Here is a 21,078-nt window from a genome sequence, read left to right on the forward strand (position 1 = left end):
TGCTCATTTGTATATATTATTACCCTATTTATTTTGTTAATGAGTTGTATATCTCGATTCTATTTATCTTGATGATGCTGTCTTGTTTTGTTTTGTTCTGTTCGATTGGCTTTCTGTCTGTCTCCCCCATTTAGACGGTGAGCCCATCACTGGGCAGGGATTGTCTATATTTGTTGCCCAATTGTACATTCCAAATGCTTAGTACAGTCCTCTGCACATAGTAAGTGCTCAATAAATACTATTGAATCACTGGGCTTCAATTGCCTCAACTGTAAAATGGGGATTAAGACTGTGAGCCCCATATGGGACAGGGACTGTGACCAACCCGATTTGCTTGTATCCTCCCAGAGCTTAGTGGTGTGCCTGGCACATAGTAAACACTGAACAAATATCACAGTTATTGTAATTATGATTATTGTTAATTATCATAATAATAATAAGCCTGCAGTATGGTGGATTACTCTCTTTAGGTGCCTGGGAAGGTTCAATGGGACACCAGTTCTTCCCCTGTAGACCTCTTCTTTCCCTTTCACTCCAGCCAATCTCTAGGTTGCCTCATGTCTCTGTGGCCACATACAGTGAACCCACAGTCACTCAGCACCATGTAGCTGGCTCATTCAGCTTGGCAGGCAGCCAAGAGGCACACTGGGGCAGGAATGGAGTCCAGGGGTGGGGATGCTGTAGGTGGCATTGTCGGGGAGTGAGTGGGCTCTGTGGAGAGGTGAGCACTGCCAGTGCCTGGTCCCCCTGCCCCGCCTCCCACCCCAGGGGTGGAAGAGAAGTTGCTGAGAGGTTTTCTGAGTTGTCCGCAGCTCCCACCTCCGCTTTGCTCCGGCCCCTGAATAAAACATGAAAACAGAAAATCCATCTGCTCAATGCCTGCCCTGTACTGGGCTCTCTTAAAGGTTAAAAACGACAGAGAGAAGAAGGGGCAGTTATCCAGGCCCAGATTCTGGTGGATGTCTTCCTGAGAATTTTATTGACTTTCCTCCCGGGCCAGGGCTTGGGCCAGTCCATTTCGCTTTCCGTTTACAATCCGTTTCGCTCTGCGGTGCGAGGCCTGGTCCTGGCAGAGATGCGGCCACCACACTGGGGGCAGTTTAGGTCAAAACAAATGTTTCCGTTGAGTCATTTCTTTTTTAAATGTCACAAAAGCATCTCTATTGGTGCTGCCTTCGGAAAACCTTTAAAAGGAAAATCCTCTTTGGGAACAATGTGGAGGATTTCCCTTCACCCCAGTCTTGCTGTATATTTGCAGCTTTAAGGAAGCTGAAAATATCTTGACTCCTGGCTCCAGCCTGAGACCGAGCCTCAGCCTCAAACGCAGACTCCCAGCCCAGCCTCAGCCCCAGCAGCCCAAAACCCAGATTCAGCCCTGTCCCAGCTCTGCCCCTGTCCCCGCCCAAGCCTAGTCCCGACCCTGCCCCAGCCCCACCCCCAGCCCCAGCCCCAACACAGCTTGGACCCAACCCAGTCCCTGTGTCTTCTCTATCTCAGCTCCAACGAGGCATAGCCTATCCCTAGCCCCTGTTAGCTCCCAGGGTAATAGCTTCTCAAGAGTTTGAGGTTCCCTTTCCTAGAAAGGCAGCTGTGTTCAGGATGCCGACGTTCAGTCCCGGTTGGAGTCAGCAGACTGGATGAAATGATCTCCACAGATCCCTCCCAGTTTTGGAGGCTGTGATTTCCATGACCACCAGGGAAACCCTGTGCTCGGGGCTGGCTGGATCCAGTCTTTGGGATGGTAGCCGTGGAGGGGAGATGTGCCCAGAGGCAGACATAGAATCTACCCTCCGGGTCTGATTAGTCCTGGGCCTCTGGGGGCAGGGAATTCTGGAGGTAGCCAACCTAGATCCTGAGCAGGTTCAGACTGGAGGGTCCTTTCCATTGGGAGAATCAGCCATTGGGGGCTGGCCAACCCAAGAGACTCTTTTCCCAGCCCAGGCTGATCAGACAACTCCTTTGAGTCTTCACCCTTATTTATTGCACGTTCACCATGGGAGAGATGCTTTACGGCTGGTGGAGAAGGTCCAAGGCTAATGACAATCAGACAGATACATTCAGTTCCTTCTCTGGTGAAGAGAAATCATTTTTATTATCATGACTATAAATGTGAAGTAGCGGGCAGGTAGGTTACCGAATGCCAGGTCAGTTGAGGCCCACCACCTCTTTGGCAAAATCCAGGACAACTCCCTGCAGGAAGTGGTCCTTTGTGGAAGGGAGGGATGGGGCCCAGCCCCGAGGGAAAGAGACTGCTTCCTAACAGAGGGAGGGAGCTTGGAATTGGGAATGGAAGCTGGGGGAGAGTGGGAGTGGATGAGAGACACTAGGCCTCCTGATCACAGTGCTCCAGAGTGTTGTGGTGGGATGTGAATTTACACTTTTTGGTGCCTCCCCAGATGTGGCTGCATCTCAGATTATGAATTTCACTTTGTCTTGGAGCGGAGAAAAAAGGCTGAGAAGATGAAAGGTGAGAGGAGCTCGGGGCTTAGTGTTGCATTTCCCCTTGGTCCCCCTGCCCCTCAGGAGTGACTCAGGCAGAAGCCAGGCCCATCATCATTGCCTTCCTGGGAGCTCCCCTCTCCTCCCATGGCTGGCCTGGGAGCGTTATTTTGACCAGAAGGCAGTGGGAAGGAGGCAACGAGCTGGGCCCCAGGAGCAGTAAATTGCCACTAAGGCTGCAGACCTAGGTGATCTAGGGACTTCTCTCCAGGAGTAGAGGAGCCTCAGCTTAGGCGTGGGAACTGCCCGAGGCCTCTGCCAGAGCTTTTGCCTCAGAGCAGGATGGCCCACCCAGTGGTCTGCCTACAGTCCAGAGAAAACATCACTGCCCCGGCCATTGACTTTGCTCCTTTCAGGTCTTCTCCTGCTCTGTTGGCCCTTGCAGAGGGGTTGGCTGCTGCCAGCCAAGCCCCTGGAGATGCCATTTCCCTGAACCAGTTCTTACAGGCCCCCTCCATCCTACCCTTTCCCACGGCTCTGACCCCCACCTCTTCACGACTCTGTCCTCTTTAGCCATCAGCCCGCTGGACTCCCATTTCATTCATTCAATAGTATTTATTGAGCGCTTACTATGTGCAGAGCACTGTACTAAGCGCTTGGAATGTACAATTCGGCAACAGATAGAGTTGATCTCTCTGTCTGTCTGTGCCTGCCATACCGACAGCATCGTTTCACAGCAGTGATGACCAACCAAGTGGGATAAAGTGATGGACTAAGCGGTCATAGTTGGGATGGATGGAGCTCTTGGAGCTAAACTTCCATCACCCACGGGTGACCCAGCTCTCCGCTCCTCACCATGCACGGTGGCCTCCTGGGATGGTCCGATCTTTGACCACCTTGGGAGATGAGGAGTGGCAGTCCAGTTCTGCATTCCTCCCAAGCTGCCGCCAGATCCCCAGGGCACTGGTGGGGGGGGGCATGAGGGGAGGCTGCCATGTCTCTGCCAAGCCTCCCTTCCTCAGGGCTCAGATGTCCATAGGTCAGCTTTGCCACCTCGAGCAGTGGTCATAAGAGATGACTTTCTGACGAGACAAGGGGCTGCAGATCCTGCCGCCTTCCCCCCAACCCCACCCCACAGCACACATCAACTGTGATGTGGATGCAACTCAGCCAAGTGTCAGCTCTTTAAGGAGGTGCACAGAGAACATCTACGCTCCCCAAGCCAAGTCCTGATTCTTGGTCCAACTCTGACCCCTGCCATCCAAGATCCTTCTGGCAAGCGGGGCATGCCTCGCCCCAACTTTTGGATTGCAGCAGGCCGGGACGACTGCCATCTTGCCTCCCAGAATTGCCAGTGGCTATTCCAATCTGGATGGGGATGTAGGGGGCTGGAGGGTGTAGACCCGAAGGTAGCACAGTCTCCCACCTGGCCCTATTCTCGGAGACAAAGTAGGCCCCACTCCTGCACTGTCTCCCTGAATAAATGTGAATCGCGTATGGTACGGGTATTGGGTCCGACTTGATTCTCTTAAAACCACCATGCTTAGTACAGTGATTGGCACTTAGTGAGCACTTAAGAAATACCACAGAGATTGTTATCACTATTTTCTGCAGTCTCCAGGCGCAGGGTGAGGTGGTCGCTTTCGATCTATGTTTCCATGACACTCGCTAGCTGCTACAGATACCAGGAGAAGAAGGGGCTAAGGGGAAACCCTCCCATTCTCGTTCTAGGGATCTGCATTGCTCCGCCAGGATGGGCCGGGGTCTCCCTGCAGCTTCACTCCTCCTCACCCCCTCCCGCCCCTTTGCCGCGTAGGGGGCAGGACGGGCGGAGGGCTCGTGTCCTGTGCGGGTGACGATGGCCGGAGAGAGGGAGAGGAGGTCACTATGGCAGGGAAAGTTTTCTCGGGCAAAGTTATGATTTGAGAATAATGAAGGAGATGGGGAGGGGCGTTTTCTCTGCGGAGGGGGAAGGGAGAAGAGGGTTGGGGACTTGCACAGGTGACCCCAGAGATTCCCGGTGACTTCATCCGAGCAATGTCCCGCGTCACGGAATCTCAGGATCTTGGCCGGCGGGGCCCCGAAGAGGTCATCCCTTCCAGGCCCCTGCCGGCCAACCCGCCGGCCCCTCATCCCTCCCGTCCCTCTGGGACGAGGACTCAAGTGAGGAGATTCCCCAGCCACCCCATTCTGGGGTCCCTCCGTCCTCGGAGAAGCCGCTGGCTGCAGATGGAGGAGGGGAGGGGTCCCGGCTGCTCTGCGGGCCAGCCCGGCCCCCCTCGACTGAGGGTCCCCCTCTGCCTCCCGGGCCCGGCCCCGGCCCCGGCCCCGGCCCCGGAGAGCGGCTGTTCCTCCAGAAACTTGCCATGCAGTGTGAGCAGGGAGCAGAGCAGAGACGCTAAAACGTCTCCTCCCTGGCAATGCGCATGATTCTGCGGCTCTGTGCACTCCACACTCCAACGCACCTTGAAACGGGGCTCGCCTCCTGCGCCCGGCTACTGGCAGCGGCGCCAGCCAATCACCGGCCTCCTCGCCGGCCCCCGGCCAATGGGCAGCGGGCGGGGGCGGTCCTAGCGGCCGAAGATTCCCCGCTAGGCTTCACCCCCGCTCTGGCTCGGCTCGGCTGTCGCTAGTAGCGCAGGTGCCGCCGCCGCCGCCGCCGCCGCCGCCGCCGCCGCCGCCGCCGCCGCCGCCGCCGCCGGCTGCCCGGCAGGGTCCGTGATCGGAGCGGAGGGATGGGGAGAGGAGCCGAGGGCGGGCAGCGGGAGGAGAGGACCGGGGCATGAAGAAGAGCGACGGTGGGGGACCCCCTCGCCCGGCCCCGGCGCTGGAGCATGAGAAGACATCCGCCAGAAGAAGAGCCCCTTTGAGATAGAATGAAGGTCCTGACTGGCGGGCGGTAGTACTATGATTTGGTATGTGGCCACTTTGATAGCAAGTGTGATCAGCACCCGAGGTCTCGCAGCTCAAGGTGAGTTGAAGTTCAGCCTCTTGGCTTTCCTCCCCCTCCTCCTCCTCGTCGTCGCCGCCGTTCTCCTCCGTCCCCTCCCCTCTCCTCCCCCCACCCCGCCTCGCCGGGCTCCCCCAGGGCTCCTCTCTTTCCGCGGGAGCGCTGCCCCGGCTCCGGCTCCGCCAAGTCTCCCCGGAAGGGATGGGGAGAAAGTTTGCAGTCCCGGCCGGGGTCGGGGGCCCGGGAGTCCCCGGGGCCCGGCGGGCTGAGCGGGCAGGGGCCAGGGGTCCCCGGGGCGGAGAGGGTGCGAGCCTCGGCCGCCCCGTCGGGCTCTCCGACTACCCTCGGGGCTCCCCGGGGCGCAGGAGGGAGGAGCCTCCCCTCCGCCCGGCAGGGGCCACAGCCGGACCCTCGGGGCCCCCCGACGGGCGGGATGCGGCCGCCGCTCTGGGACAGCCCGGGGAGCCCCAGCCACCCTCGGTGGCCGCTCCGGGACAGACTTCCAGGGGGGAATGGCCAGTCCTGGGGGGACGGACGGACGGACGGACGGACGGACGGGGAGGGGGACGAGGGACGGAGGGTCTACGGCGGAGGCAGAAAGACAGAGGCAGGAAGAGGAAGGGAAAGGCCAGTCCTTGGCGGGGACGGACGGATGGACGGGGAGGGGAACGAGGGACGGAGGGTCTCCGGCAGAGGCAGAAGGAGAGAGGCAGGTAGAGGAAGGGGCAGAGACACAGAGAGAGACAGCGGGATGGAGAAGGAGGACGAGAGACAGAGAGGACGGAGAGAGACGGGGCGAGGAGAGAGCCAGCTAGCGCTTCCCGGCGATCCGGAGTCCACGGGGGCTGGGAGGTGGGCAGCCCAGGGGAGGGGAGGGGAGGCATCTCCGCCCGGGGCCCGGAGACATCGGGACCGGCCTTGTCCTTCCCGGACAAGGGCAGGGAGGGCTCGGGGGACCCGGGCAGCCGCCTGGGGCTTCCCGGGTAGGTCCGCTGCCGGGCCCGGCCCTGGCCAGGAAGCCGAAGGCGGGGAGGAGGAGGTCCCGGGTACTCGGGCACCGGGGCAGTCGGGCACGCGGGCCGGAGCCCCCGCCCCGCCCCCGGTCCTGCGGCGCTAGACGGCCCGGCCGAAGGCAGGCTCATCGCCGCTGACGAGTTTCTGCCCCTCGGCCGGACAGTCGGGCGACCGCGTTCCCCGATCGGGGGGCTCGGACGGGGCCGGGGGAGGGTGTCCCCACGGGAGCGGGGGAACGGTGCCCGAGGCGGCAGCAGCAGCCCTGAAGGGGTGGGAGGAGGCGGCCGGGGTCTCCTCGCTTGGTGCGCCCGTGGAGGTGACCCCGGTTCCGGAGCTGACTGCCCGGAGTGCTGCGGGAGGTTCGGGCGAGGGGTAGTGGGAGGGGAGATCCGGGAACCAAGTAGTTACAGTTCTGGACGTCGGTCAGCCTCAGGAGTCCCGCCTACCCGTATCTCCGTTGGGGAAACTGAGGCGGCGAGCGGAGCAGGAGGGCAGAGTCCTCTGGGGATGCGGGAGTCCCTGCGTGTGTCTGCCCAGCTCCAGTGCGCCTCCTGGTACCCAGGGGGCAGGGCTTGATCCTCCCTGAGGATGCGAGAGCCTTTGCGTGTGTCTGCCCAGCTCCAGTGCGTCTCCTGGTACCCAGGGCGCAGCATCTGATCCTCCCTGGGGATGCGAGAGCCCCTGCGTGTGTCTGCCCAGCTCCAGTGCGCCTCCTGGTACCCAGGGGGCAGGGCCGGGTCCCCCCCGGCGCCGCCTCGGGCACCGGCAGGACCAGCCCACGTTCCCGTCTCGGTTGCGCCCTCTTCTGGGAGCGGTGATCACAGCAAGAGGCCAGGAACCGGCGTGGTGGCCGTTTGGAGAAGCGAAGGCAGAGAACAGCCTCGGCGCTGCTCATTTGGGGCTGGTGGCGACCAGTTTGTAGGACTATCTTCCCCCTTCTAGACCGTTGTTGGGTAGGGATTGTCTCTATCTGTTGCCGTATTGCACTTTCCAAGCGCTTAGTGCAGTGCTCTGCACACTGTAAGCGCTCAATAAATACGATTGAACGAACGACTGAAGGGAAATGGAAGATTGCCAGCAAGAGAGATTGAGTTTAGATGTAAAGAAGGGCTTCCTGCCCCAGCGGCTCTTTTGACCTGGGCTACCACGAGGGGCTTTAGAATCTCCTCCTTTAGGGGGAAGGGAGGGAAGGTGTAGATGGCTGGAGACATCTGGAGATGTAGACGAAGACATCTCTAGGTGTAGATGGCTGGAGGATGCTATAAGCTAGGTGACCTCTGTAGGTCCCCATTCAACCTGAAGAGGTCATGCCGGGCCCTTGGGTGGCCTGCCTACCCTGCCCACGGGCACAGCCTCTGGTCTCCAGCCTCCAGTCCAGTGGCATCTGCTGGACTCTTCCCTAGGGGAGCCGGCCGACTGGAACATTCCCCGGGCGCTGCCAGGACCGGACCCCTGGCCTTCAGCCTCCACTGCCCGAGAGGCTCCTGGAGGGCCGGCGGGCGGCAGCGGCGGTGATGCTGACTTGGAAACGCTGGTCATCGCATGCAACCTGCCAGCGACTCCCGAGGGGCCGAGTTCCTTACCCGCTTGGAGTCTCGGTGTGAGGGAATGAGGGGGCTCGGACTTCCCTCTCCCTCCTCACCCCCTCCCTGGCAGAGAGCAGCTGCCGGTGTCCTGGCCTGGGACACGTGCTCCTGCTCCTCGTGTGACAGAAGATGGCTTAATGGGTCTGAACAGTGTGCCAGGGGGCGCGCTGCACCCTGTGTGTATATAATTAGGGTGTTTTGGGTGGGAGCGCATGGAGATTCAGCATGTGTCATGGCAGAGGGCAGACTGGGTGTGTGGGTGTGTGCATGTGTACACATTAGGACATTATATGTTCTCTGGCTCAGAACTCACAGAACTCCCAAGTGCCTGGAAGCTGGCACTGGGCCACTTAGAGACATCTTGGACTAGTGGCCCAGTGTAAAAGCAAAGGTCTGGGAGTCTGTGCTTTTACACTAGTCTCCTGTGTGACCTTAGGCAGGTCACTTCATCCCTCTGTGCCTCAGTTCCTTTGTCTTTAAAATGGGGATGTCCGCCTTTCCCTACCTCATGGGGATACTCTGAGGATAATCATAATAATCAAAATCATAACAGTATTTGTTAAGCATTTACTATGTGCCGACCCCTGTTATAAGTGCTAGGCTAGATATCAGACCATCAGTGCCCACATGGGGCTCACATTGTAAGTAATAATAATAATGATGGCATTTGTTAAGTGCTTACTATGTGCAAATCACTGTACTGAGCACTGGGAGGGATACAAGGTGATCAGGCTGTCCAATGTGGGACTCACAGTCTTAATCCCCATTTTACAAATGAGGTAACTGAGGCACAGAGAAGTTAAGTGACTTGCCCAAAGTCACACAGCTGACAAGCGGCGGAGCCGGGTTTAGAATCCATGATCTCTGACTTCCAAGCCCATGGTCTTTCCCCTGAGCCACGCTGCTTCCCTGTGAGTAGGAGGGAGAACAGGTATTGAATCTCCATTTTACAAATAAGGGAACTGAAGCCCAGATAAGTTAAGTGACTTGTCCAAGGTCACACAGCAGGCAAGTGGCAGAGGCTGTATTAGAGCTCAGATCCTCTGACTCCCAGGTCCGTGCTTTTCCCATTAGGCCAAAGCCACTGATGTGAAAGTGCTTAAGAAAGATAAAAACATATAAATTCAAGAATTCTCTTCAAAGAGTTTTCTCTGGAAAGGGAGTGATGGTTGTCTTCTGTTGAAGGAAGGAGAATTAGGCTTTGGGGAGCTGGGCCCCGGTGGCTGTGGGGGCAGGTGGTGGTGACAGGTCGTGGGTTTGGGGCTGGGTCCACAAAGTGGGTTCCGAAGTCCGTTGGCGGCTGTCCCGCCCCCTCCCCCACTCTCACCCTCACGCTGCAGTGGGGTGGTAGGAACAGGTGTGATCTGCCTCTTGCTGCAGTGATTTTTGGCTATCTCCTCTCTGCTTCATTCATTCATTCATTCATTCATTCATTCATTCAATAGTATTTATTGAGCGCTTACTATGTGCAGAGCACTGTACTAAGCACTTGGGATGAACAAGTCGGCAACAGATAGAGACAGTCCCTGCCGTTTGACGGGCTTACAGTCTAATCGGGGGAGACGGACAGACAAGAACAATGGCACTAAACAGCATCAAGGGGAAGAACATCTCGTAAAAACAATGGCAACTAAATAGAATCGAGGCGATGTACAATTCATTAACAAAATAAATAGGGTAATGGAAATATATACAGTTGAGCGGACGAGTACAGTGCTGTGGGGATGGGAAGGGAGAGGTGGAGGAGCAGAGGGAAAAGGGGAAAAAGAGGGTTTAGCTGCGAAGAGGCCCTCCCCCAGCACTCACCTTCCACATTGCTTGGCCTGCAAGGCTGCAGGTTGGCATGGGGAAGGAGGGGGCTTAGAGGGCCGGTGGGTGGGGGGAAGTAGTGCTTAGTAGAACACATAGTAAGTGCTTAACAAATACCATTAAAAAATAATGTCGGATAAGGACCCATTTGCACCTGGGGGCCTGAGTGACTGGGAGATGTTCCCAGAGTGGACCTTGGTCCGGGGTGGCCACAGTGGTGGTGGGAGGGACAGGAAACTTCATGAGGCTCCTAGTTGCTCATGTCAGGGTGACTGTGCCGATCGAAGGGGAGGCTGAGGTGATGCCAGAGCAATCTGTGCCATCCCTAGTGCTTCCCGCTCCCTCAGTCATGGCCACCGCAGCCTCTAATGCCTTCCCGCACCCTGCTCTCCGCTTCTCCCCCGGCAGCTTGCAGGGGCTCCCGTGGTACCTCTTGTTAGGGAGGGAGGGATTTTGGCTTCAGAGGAGCAAATGCAGACTTATCTGTTTCATGCTGCCACATGTGGGGGCCTTGGCTTGGGTTGGGGGATTGTGGGTTTACATGCAGGAAGTGGATGGTGAGAGTGGGCACCCAGTCACCTGAGACTGTGGTCCCCTGTGGGGGTGGGCAAAGGCTAAGTACCAGCCTTCTGACCCCTGGGGAAGGAAAATCTGGGCCTGCTGGGTGGAGGTGGGGTGGGGGTAGGGGGCAGGCACCAGGTCACCAGCTCTCATGCTGGGGCACTGTTCCTGTTGAGACAGAATTGGAACAGGTGTTCTTTTGGCCAAGTCCCATCTCTCCCCTTTTTGCTCCCCTAGCTGATTCATCCTGGGACTTGGTGGGGGGGAGAGGCTGTAGTGCCCCTACTTCCCTTGCCAGGATCTCTAGCCATAGAGACTTCCCCTCAGGGAATGTGGCAGGGCTGGGGGAGGAGTCCGGCTCGCTTGCGGCAGGGTGGGACCACTGCTGGGGTTCCATGTTGGGGGGCACTTTCAGTTACGACCTTGGTTCCTGTGGAAGGCGATTCAGACCTCTGGGGAAGCAGCGGGGCCTGCTGAGAAGAGCAGCGGCTGGGGACTCAGAGCCCTGGGTTCTGATCCTGCCTCTGACACTTGTCTGCTGTTTGATCTGGGGCACTTCTCTGTGCCTCAGTTTCTCATCTATAAAATGGGGATTCAGTATCTGTTTGCTCTCTCACTTATACTGTGCACCCCATGTATGTCTGATCTGATTGCATTGCATTTACCATATTACTTGGTCCACAGTAAGAATTTAACAAATGCCACTAATTATCAAGGTCAGGGGGATTGTTTTTTACATGGCCCCTGGAGTGGGCCAGTATCGCCATGAGATTTTGAGAGCCCTGGGTCCCTACCCATCTTCCCCATCCTCTCCCCTGCCCCCCACTCATCCTCCCCATCCTCTCCCCTGCCCCCACCCATCCTCCCCAGCCTCTCCCATGCCCCCATCCATCCTTCTCAGCCTCTCCCTTGTCCCACCCATTCACCCCAGCCTCTCCCTACCCACACTCACTCTCATGAGCTGGAAAAGAACATCACACATTCCAGGGTCAATCATTGGCCATCCAGCCCTGACTCTTGTGGCAGCACCAGGACTCTGGGAGGACCCAGGAGTGCTGCCTCTATGGCCACCCATCCTCATCCTTAGGGGTGGAGCAGCTGAACCCCTGAAGATTTTGGTTCAGGGACCGGAAACCTCTGAGGTTTTCGGTTCAGGGGCCCACCTGGAGCCCTCTGTCTGCTAGTACTCCTGCTTCTCTGGGAGGGATTTCTGGGTTCCTCCCTACAGAGGGTACAGGGTCTCTCCTGCCTCAAGCCCAGGCTGGGGGAGGCAGGGACAGGCTGCTCTCAGGTCACAGCGGGATACCAGGGCCCAATCGACTGGGTAGAGCTGAGATTGGAGAGAATGCTTGTGTGACTCAGGTGGCGAGGGGCCTGGGCTGGGTGCCACCTATCCAGCTGGGGCTGAGCAGGGGCTGCTGAGCGGCCACTTCTAAGCAGTCTCCTCCCCCTTTGGCTTCTTATGACCTCGAGGCCCTCTGCGTGAGCAGCCACACTTCTGCTGTAGGGGGTTAGAGTGGCAGGGGGAAGGGAGGTGGGGTTGCCGGGAGTCCACAAGGTTTTGGACGCTGGTCACCTGCCACTTTTGTAGCAGCCCTAGCGGTGGATGAGGGGCTTACAACTTCCTCGACGAGGCCAGCAGGAGATGAGAGTCAGTGAACCTCCATTCCAGGCCCACAAGGGGCCAGGTGCCATGGACAGGGTTCAGAAGTCAGGAAAGTGAATAGGCTCCTGCCAACTATCTTTTCCCATTCCAGTTATATTTCACTCTGCTGCGTGGATCTTTTTTTTACAAAATCATTCAGTTCATATTTCCCCACTCCTCAAGAACCTCCAGTGGTTTTCCATCCACTGCTGCATCAAACAGAAACTCCTTACCATCGGCTTTAAGGCACTCTCCCGCCCACCTCACCTCACCACAACCTAATTTGAATACTCCACTCCTCTATCACTAGCCTACACTCCTTACCTTGATCTCCTCTATCCTGCCACCAGCACTTGCTAATGTTCTCCCTCAGGCCTGGAACTCCCTCCTCCTTCATTTGTGACAATCCACCACTCTCTTCATCTTCAAAACCCTCCTAAAATCACATCTCCTCCAACATTCCTTCCCAGACTAAGCCCTCATCTTCCCTACCCACCCTCCTGTCTGTGCCGACTGTGCACTTGCTGCTTATCCCCTAAGCGCTTCGTTACCACTCCAGACCCACAGCACTTACACACCTATCCTTATACTTTACTATTTCCCTTATCTGTAATTTATTTTAATGTTTGTCTCCCCTGTAAACTATAAACTCCTTGTGGGCAAGGATCTCTTCTACCAACATTATTGTATTATACAGGATCCTGCTAGAATCCTGATGGGAGCTGATGCCCTGGAATGAGACAGTAGGGGAGGGGGCTAGGGGCAGATGGATTTGCACCTCGCTGGGGCTCACCCTTCCTCCCTCCCTCCCCTCCTCCTTCCTCCTCTTCCTTCCTCTCTTCCTTTGATTCTTCCTTTCTCATTGTCCTCCTTCATTCCTTTCTTCCTCCCTCCCTCCCTCCATCCCTTCCTCCCTCTGTTCCTTCCTTAATTCCCTCCCTCTCTCCCACCCTCCCTTCCTCTCTCCCTCTCATCCTCCCTCCTGCTCATTGCCTCTCTCTCCTTCCTTCCTATCAGGCCCAGGCCCCATCAGCTAGCGGCTACTGACCTATTTTTCCTTTGAAGTCTTCCTGCACTGCCCTGCTCGCTGTTTGACCAAACCGAGGCTGAGAGGAAGCTAGGAACATCGGGAGCCCATTCATTCAATAGTATTTATTGTGCACTTACTATGTGCAGAGCACTGTACTAAGCACTTGGAATGTACAATTTGGCAACAGATAGAGACAATCCCTGCCCAATGATGGGCTCACAGTCTAAACGGTGGGTTGGGTGGGGTGGGGGCAGAGGTCTGGGTGGGACAAGCTCCCCTTCCTCCTCCTCCTATCATTCGTCCTCCTCCTCTTCTGCCTCCCCCCACTCCTTCCTCCTCTTCCCTTGCCCCTCACTCCTCCTCCTCCTCCATTTCCTCCTCCTCTTCGATTCCTTCCTCTTTCTCCTTGCTTTTACTTCCTCCTCCCCCCACTTTCTCCTTCTCCATTCCTTCCTCCTCCTCTTCCTCCTCTTTCTCCTCCATTCCTTTCTTCTCCTATTTCATCTTCTTCTCTTCCACTTCCCCCTCATTATCCCTGTCAGCATTTACTGAGCACCTGCAGCATGCAGAGAAGACTGAACCAGAAATGGAAGGCAATACCCCTGCCCATGAGGAACTGACATTCTCATGACACCAGTCCAGATCTTGCCAGCAGGATGGGCAGAGGCAGGAAGAAGCCTGAAGAGGTGCCCTATGGCCTTCCAAACTGCATGGGCTGTGCAGGTTGGAAGGTTACTTCCTGGCCTTCCCTGCCTGCATCTCTAAAGGGAACAGACTTCGATTGCAGGAAGGGGAATCGCGGTCATATTTTTAGGAAGAACTTCCTGGCCATGAAGTTTGCAAGACACCAAGGGTGTTTGTGGAGGCTCCTGTGGAAATGGGTGAGAAGAGGAGAGGTGCCGCTTTTCCTAGGATGGCTTAAGTGCTGTACTGTCCAGAAGCAGAGGGATGAACCAGAGGATCCCTTGAGATGCAAGAAACTGAATCCATCTGTCCAGGCCATGGAAACATCTTGACATTGGAGTGGGATGGTGGGGATGGAGGAACTAGGTCTGGCTGAAGGAAACGGGCTCTGGCTGCCAGGTGGCTTTGGGGACCCCAGGCCAGGACCTTGCTGGAATAGTGGAAGCTGGGGTCTGAGTTAGGGAGGAGGGACGACTCACCAGGGATTTCAGGATTCCCAGAGGGCTCCATTGTCCCGCCCTTCCTCTGGAGGAGGGGCCGGGGCAGGCCTAGCAGGGATGCGGCGATTGGATGTGTGGGGTTGGGGCCGGGTGTGTGGTGTGGGTACTTCTGGCTTTTCTGCTGAGGAGCCATTAGAGGAGAGGAGCCAAGATTGAATTACCGACTTCCTTCCTGTCAGCGGGTCTGTGGGGAAGGGTTCGTGGAAATCCAATCCATTCGAGAGCAAATTAAAGTTGCTAATAGCATCCAAAGCCCTGTGGCTGGCTACAGAAAGCAGCAAGGAGAGCCATGCAGCTAGGAGCTGGCAGTAAAGGTCCCCACAGAAAGCCCCTCCTCCCTTTGCGTCCTTTCCCCAGCCTATCTCCCACAACCATCAACCCATCCCCACAACCTCTTTTCAGGTGAATCCCGGGGCTGAATTCTCAACACTGAGCCCAAGGGCTGTTGGGCCCCAGGAATCGGGCATCCGAGAGGGGCCTGGGAGCCAGGAGGGAGACAAGTACCTCTTGGTCTGAACCATGAGATTTTCCCTTGGGGGTGTTCTTGAGCATGCGTCCTAGGCCATGCTAGCCAGCCTGAAGCCTTTAGAAGGGGAGACAACCCCCTAACCCATCCCCTGCAGCAGGGGGTGGAAAACATTCTGTGGACAGAAGAGGCAAGGAAAATGAAAGCTTTGAACAGTTGGCATGCACAGAGCCAATCATACAATTTAATCAATCAGTCAAGCAATCATGGTATTTATTGAGCACTTACTGTGTGCAGAGCATCAGTAAACTCAGAGCTGTGGGAAATATAGTACAACGGAGTTGGTAGACACAAGGAATTTAGAAGGAGCTTGAGAACATGCCATAGCATAGCTCATTAAGCAGTGAATCTAGTGGTTTTTAGTGTCTTGTCCCCACCCGTGCACTATGCCCACTCGGTGGGAGCTGGGCCAGATTAATCATCCTACCCTCGATGGCCCCAGGGCTATCGGTTTTATAGGGCCCCCATGTAACATAAGATGTCATCATGATGAGCTGCACATGGGGCAGTGTGATGATGCTGTTGGTGCAGAAGGGGAAGAAAAGGGAGGGGAACAGAAGGGAGAGAATGGGAGGGGAGAGGAGGAGAAGGAAGCATAGAGGAGTCAAAGGGAGGGGAGGGAAAGGCAGGGATGGAGGGAGAGGAGAGCTGGGAAAAAGAAAGGAGGGAAGGGGCAAGCAAGGTCCTGTTCCCCTCAGCCCCAAGCAGGACACTGTTCCCCTCTCCAGTGGCCACCAAGAGATTTTGGCTGGGCTGCTTGGGAGTGGGGATGGGGTGAGGACTGCCTGGGGCTGTGTGGGGTGTGTCTAAACCCCAGCTCTGCCCCTGCCCTTCCTCCCACTTGTGCCATCAGCCCTCACCATCTCCCTCTTGTCCTCTCGACTGCAAAGAGCTGTTGTGCCCTGTGCAGTCTCCAGGGAGGGCAGGGCTTTCCCTCTATGATAGGGGTGGCAAGCCCCTCCCTGGGCAGCCAAGGGTGGGGTTTCCCCAGTACCGGTGGTGCAGAGTGGACAACCTAAAACACTTGGGGCTGGCCCATCCGGGACTGCCTGCTGGGCCCCAGAGGTGCCCGACATATCTCCCTCCCCAACCTGGATGGAGCCGCGTTGGTTTCCAAGAAGAGCAGGCATAGTGCCCAACCACAGGTTGCAGGCCCCTGCCCTGCATACAGTGTGGGTCGGGCCTGGGGGCAGGTGCTGATCAGTGTGACCTTTGGGGGACTCCACCTCGCCTGCCTTCTAGAAGGGGGAGAGGCAGGTTTCCCAGGCCTGGACCAGATGTTCTCTGCAGATTGGAATGTAACTTATGGGATGCTCACTTCTCCCCATCTTCTGTCCCTGCCCCACCCCCAAGAGGGACAAAGACTATGTCTGACCTGCTTTTCTTGTATCTACTCCAGTGCTTAGTACAGTGTCTGGTAAATAATAAGCACTTAATATAATTTTAAAAACCACAGTTTAAAAATTATTGTTATTATTATTATTATTCCACTGGCCCACTCCTGCTCCCCTTCCCATCCCCAGCCATCAGGAGAGGCTTTCCCTCTGCTGTTCCTGGGATCTCCTCCCGCGGGGTGGGAGACAGTGCAGTCTCCAGAGTCAGCAGGGATTATTTTTAGAGCGGCAGATGGAGGTGGTGGTGGTGGTGGCTGGCGTTGGTATTATTAGACCACAGGGCTCCAGTTTGGGGAGTCTGTGATGACAGTGGGGCTACCCCGGTGAGGAGGGGTTGGGGGGCTGTGTGCCAGACGGGGGGCTCAGCAGCCTCACCCAGCTGCAGGAGGGGGACTTCAAGTCTCTGCCATGAGTGGGGCCTGGCCTCCCCTCCCCTGGGTGATGAACTGTGAGTTGAGTGGAGGCAGGGTCCATGCTGAAAGCTTGTCTATCTCCCTCCCTGCAGGGTGACAGGGGGCAGGGTGGGCCGGCGACGGCCCTGGGCATGTCCACTGGGGCAGCAGGGTCACTGATGGAAGCTGAGGATTCTGGGCATCTCTTGACTGAGCCCTCTGGCCAGAAACAGACAGTGGGCCAGCAGAACACTGGACTGTTTGCCCTAAAACCAGATGAATGGTCACCCTGCTGATGTGGCACTGTCTGGCCCTGAGAGGCTGGCCCCTGGCCCCTGCCAGGACCAACCAGGCCAGGCAGATCTTGTCAGAGTACCTGCCCCCACCCATGCCCAGGTCACCTGCCCCTCTCCCTCCTGTTCCCTTTACCCCAGTCCATGTTAGGGGCAACCAGGCCAGGGAGAACCTGTCAGAATCCTTGCCTCCACCCATCCCCAGATCACCCACCCCTCTACCTACCATACCCCCTCACCCCTGCCCCTGCCAGGAGCAACCAGGCCAGGCAGACCCTGTCCGAGTCCTTGCCCCAACCCGTGCCCAGATCACCTCTCCCTCTCCCTGCTATCCCCCCTCATCCTGGCCCTTGTCAGGAGCAACCAGGCAGGTAGGCCCTATCAGAATCCCTGCTCCCATCCATGCCCAAATAAAAATAATGGTATGTGTTAAGCACTTACTATGTGCCAAGGACTGTTTTAAGCGCTGATCTAAGTGCTAATCTGCCCCTGTCCTCCTAACCCCTGGCCTGTGCCAGGAGCAACCAGGTCAGGTAGGCCCTGTCAGAATCCCTGCCCCCGCCCATGCCCAGATCACCTGCCCCTCTCCCTCCTGTTCCCCTTACCCCAGCCTGGGCCAGGGGCAATCAGGCCAGGCAGACTCTGTCAGAATCCTTGCCCCAAACCATGCCCAGTTCATCTGCCCTTCTCCCTCCCATCCCCCTCGCTTTTGGCCACCTGGCATCATCCAGGCCCTCACAGAGTCCCATCCCCACCTCCGTCCACATCACCTGCTCCTTTTCCTCCCATCCCCCCGCACCTCAGTCTCCTCCTCACCTCTCCTACAACTCCCATTTCCTGCTGCCCCTTGCTGCCCTGCTCAGTCAATGAGGAATTCCATCTCTTCCCCTCTCTGCAGATGTGATGGCTCAGTGCCCTGCCCCCCACCTTAACTCTTTTCCTGCTCCCGTCTCCTGTCACCAGGAGCTCTCGGGCTGGTGCTCCCAGGCCATCTGCCTAAAGATCTCTGCGTTTGTCTTTCTCCTCCCTCTCCATATCTGCATCTCTCTGCCTCTCCCTCATCCTGCCCGTCTTGTAGACTCGGGGCCCTGTGGTCTCTCTGCATCTCTGTGCTTGTCTCTGTGACTCTGAATCTCTCCATCTGTATCCCTAGGCCTGTTGGTCCTTGAGTTTTGCTGTGATTTCCCCTCTCTCTTCAGGACCTGGACTCTCCCAACTCCATCTTTCTCCCTCTTTAGACTGTAAGCTCATTATGGGCAAGGGAGCGTTGTATTGAACTCTCCCAAGCTCTTAATTTGGTGCTCTGCACACAGTAAGCAGAAGCAGTGTGGCCTAGTAGATAGAGCATGGGCCTGGGGGTTAGAGGGATTTGAGTTCTAATTCTGTCTCTGCCTCTTGTCTGCTGTGTGGTGACCTTGGGCAAGTCACTTCATTTCTTTGTGCCTCAGTTACCTCATCTGTAAAATGGGCATTGACTGTGAGCCCCGTGTGGGACATGGACTGTGTCTAAACTGATTAGCTTCAGCTGTGTGACTGTGGGCAAGTCACTTAACTTCTCTGTGCCTCAGTTCCCTCATCTGTAAAATGGGGATTAAGACTGTGAGCCCCACGTGGGACAACCTGATTCCCCTATGTCTACCCCAGCGCTTAGAACAGTGCTCGGCACATAGTAAGCGCTTAACAAATACCAACATTATTATTATTATTATTACCCCAGTGCTTAGTACAGTGCCTGACACACCATAAAAAATAAGCGTTTAATAAATAGGATTGATTGATTGATTGCAGGCCCAGCACTGCTTGAACACAACTTCTTAGTGATCCTCCTCTGTCCTCTCTTCTTCTTTGCTGCACTTCTGAGACTAGGATCCTCTCAGCTCATTTAGCCATTTAGCTGGACCAGGGAGAGGACATGCTGACCTTCTCATCCCAACTGGCAGCCCAAGGCCTCCCCAGAGGAGCGAGATGCTCTCGTTTATTTATTTATTATTTATTACATTTTCTGGAAGGAAGGTGTTTCACTAGAACAAATGGAGTTTAGAATCCAGAGGCGGGAGAGTTGCCGGCTTGGAGAGAGGGATCTGCTGAGGGTGGAGGGAGCAGAGGATGTATCTTGTGCATGTGTGCGTACATGCATGTGTGTGTGTGGTTGGAGGGAAAAAAGGATAAATATTTCAGGAGCCAGAATTGGTGGGCAGCGCCATGAAGTTGGCAGAGCAGGGATTGTGCCTGCTAGCCTTTTTTTTCTGGCTCAGACAGCCCCAAGCTGGCTACACCAGAGCAGGGGCCCTGCACTCTCTGGGCCTCACCAACTTCCAGAGGAGAGAGACCAAGCTGAGGCCTAGGAGTGTGGCTCATCCTAAGGCCCTGGGCCCTTGTCATGTCTCTGGCTTCCCCAGTAGGGCTGGGGGAGCTGTCCTACGGGGATGATCTGAGGCTGTTCAGTGGCTGTGGCAGGAGGAGAGAGAGGGAAAGAGGGGGAGAGAGAGAGAGAGGGAGAGAGAGAGAGAGATATGCTGCTCTGGAAGCAGGCTCCAGCTGGAGTTGGGTTGGGACAGGTGGGTCCAGGGATCACTGCCCTCAGGGAGGGTGTCTTGATGCCCAGTGTCCAGGCTGCTCATAGCTGTGGGCTGCTGAGGACTAGGACTGCGAGGCCTAGAACTGGAAGGGGAGGGGAGGCGAGGGGAGGAGACATATTTGATCTGTCACCAAATCCTGTCGGTTCTATCTTCACAACATCGCTAAAATCCGCCCTTTCCTCTCTCTCCAAACTGCTACTATGCTGATGCAAGCACTTATCCTATCCCACTTTGATTACTGCACCAGCCTCCTCGCTGATCTCCCTGCCTCCTGTCTCTCCCCACTCCAGTCCATATTTTACTCTGATGACTGGATCATTTTTCTTCAAAACCATGTAGTCCATGTTTCTCCTAAGAGAAGCAGCGTGGCTCAGTGGAAAGAGCATGGGCTTTGGAGTCAGAGGTCATGAGTTTGAATCCCAGCTCTGCCACTTGTCAGCTGTGTGACTGTGGGCAAGTCACTTCACTTCTCTGGGCCTCAGTTACCTCATCTGTAAAATGGGGATTAAGACTGTGAGCCCCACCTGGGACAACCTGATTCCCCTGTGTCTACCCCAGCGCTTAGAACAGTGCTCTGCACATAGTAAACGCTTAACAAATACCAACATTTTAGAGAAGCAGCGTGGCTCAGTGGAAAGAGCACGGGCTTGGGAGTCAGAGGTCATGAGTTCGAATCCCAGCTCTGCCACTTGTCAGCTGTGTGACTGTGGGCAAGTCACTTAACTTCTCTGTGCCTCAGTTACCTCATCTATAAAATGGGGATTAACGGTGAGCCTCACGTGGGACAACGTGATTACCCTGTATCTACCCCAGCGCTTAGTACAGTGCTCGGCACATAGTAAGCGCTTAACAAATATCAACATTATTATTATTATTATCATTATTATTATTATGTTTCCCCACTCATCAAGAACCTCAGGTTATTGCCTATCCACCTTCACATCAAAGAAAAACTCCTCACATTGGCTTTAAAGCACTCAATCAGCTTGTCCCTTCCTACCTTGTCTCACTGACATCCTACTACATCCCAGCTCTCACACTTTGCTTCTCTAGCGCCAGCATGCTCACTGTGCCCCGACCTCATCTATCTTTCCACTGACCCTTTTCCCACATCCTCCCTCCCCCTCCATACATCCAGACCACCACTCTCCCCACCTTCAAAGCATTATTAAGGTCACATCTTTTTTTGTTGTTGCATTTGTTAAGTGTTTACAATCTGTCAAATACTGTTCTAAATTCTGGGGTAAGTACAGGTTAAATTAGGTCGGACACAGACCTATCCGGCATGGGGCTCACAGTCTAAGTAGAAGGGAGAACAAGTATTTAATAATAATAATAATGTTGGTATTTGTTAAGCGCTTACTATGTGCAGAGCACTGTTCTAAGCGCTGGGGGAGACACAGGGGAATCAGGTTGTCCCACATGGGGCTCACAGTCTTAATCCCCATTTTACAGATGAGGTAACTGAGGCCCAGAGAAGTTAAGTGACTTGCCCACAGTCACACAGTTGACAAGTGGCAGAGCTGGGATTCGAACTCATGACCTCTGACTCCAAAGCCCATACTCTTTCCACTGAGCCACGCTGCTTCTCAATCCTCATTTAATCCCATTTGAGGAAACAGAGAAGTTAGTGATTTTCCCAAGGTCACACAGCAAGGAGTTGGCAGAGTCGGAAT

General features: G+C 55.8%; 1 protein-coding gene across 1 annotated transcript in view; it reads left to right on the plus strand.

The window, feature by feature from the left end:
- Window positions 1–5,193: 5,193 nt before the first annotated feature.
- IGSF9B (immunoglobulin superfamily member 9B) overlaps window positions 5,194–21,078 on the plus strand; it is a 70,014-nt gene continuing 54,129 nt past the window's right edge. The window contains exon 1 of the mRNA XM_029075414.2: window positions 5,194–5,410. Coding sequence (XP_028931247.1) covers window positions 5,347–5,410 — 64 coding nt within the window. The 5' untranslated portion in view covers window positions 5,194–5,346. The remainder of the gene's footprint in view (window positions 5,411–21,078) is intronic.

Source organism: Ornithorhynchus anatinus, chromosome 11, assembly GCF_004115215.2.
Source record: "Ornithorhynchus anatinus isolate Pmale09 chromosome 11, mOrnAna1.pri.v4, whole genome shotgun sequence".
In the NCBI taxonomy this organism is placed as follows: Eukaryota; Metazoa; Chordata; class Mammalia; order Monotremata; family Ornithorhynchidae; genus Ornithorhynchus; species Ornithorhynchus anatinus.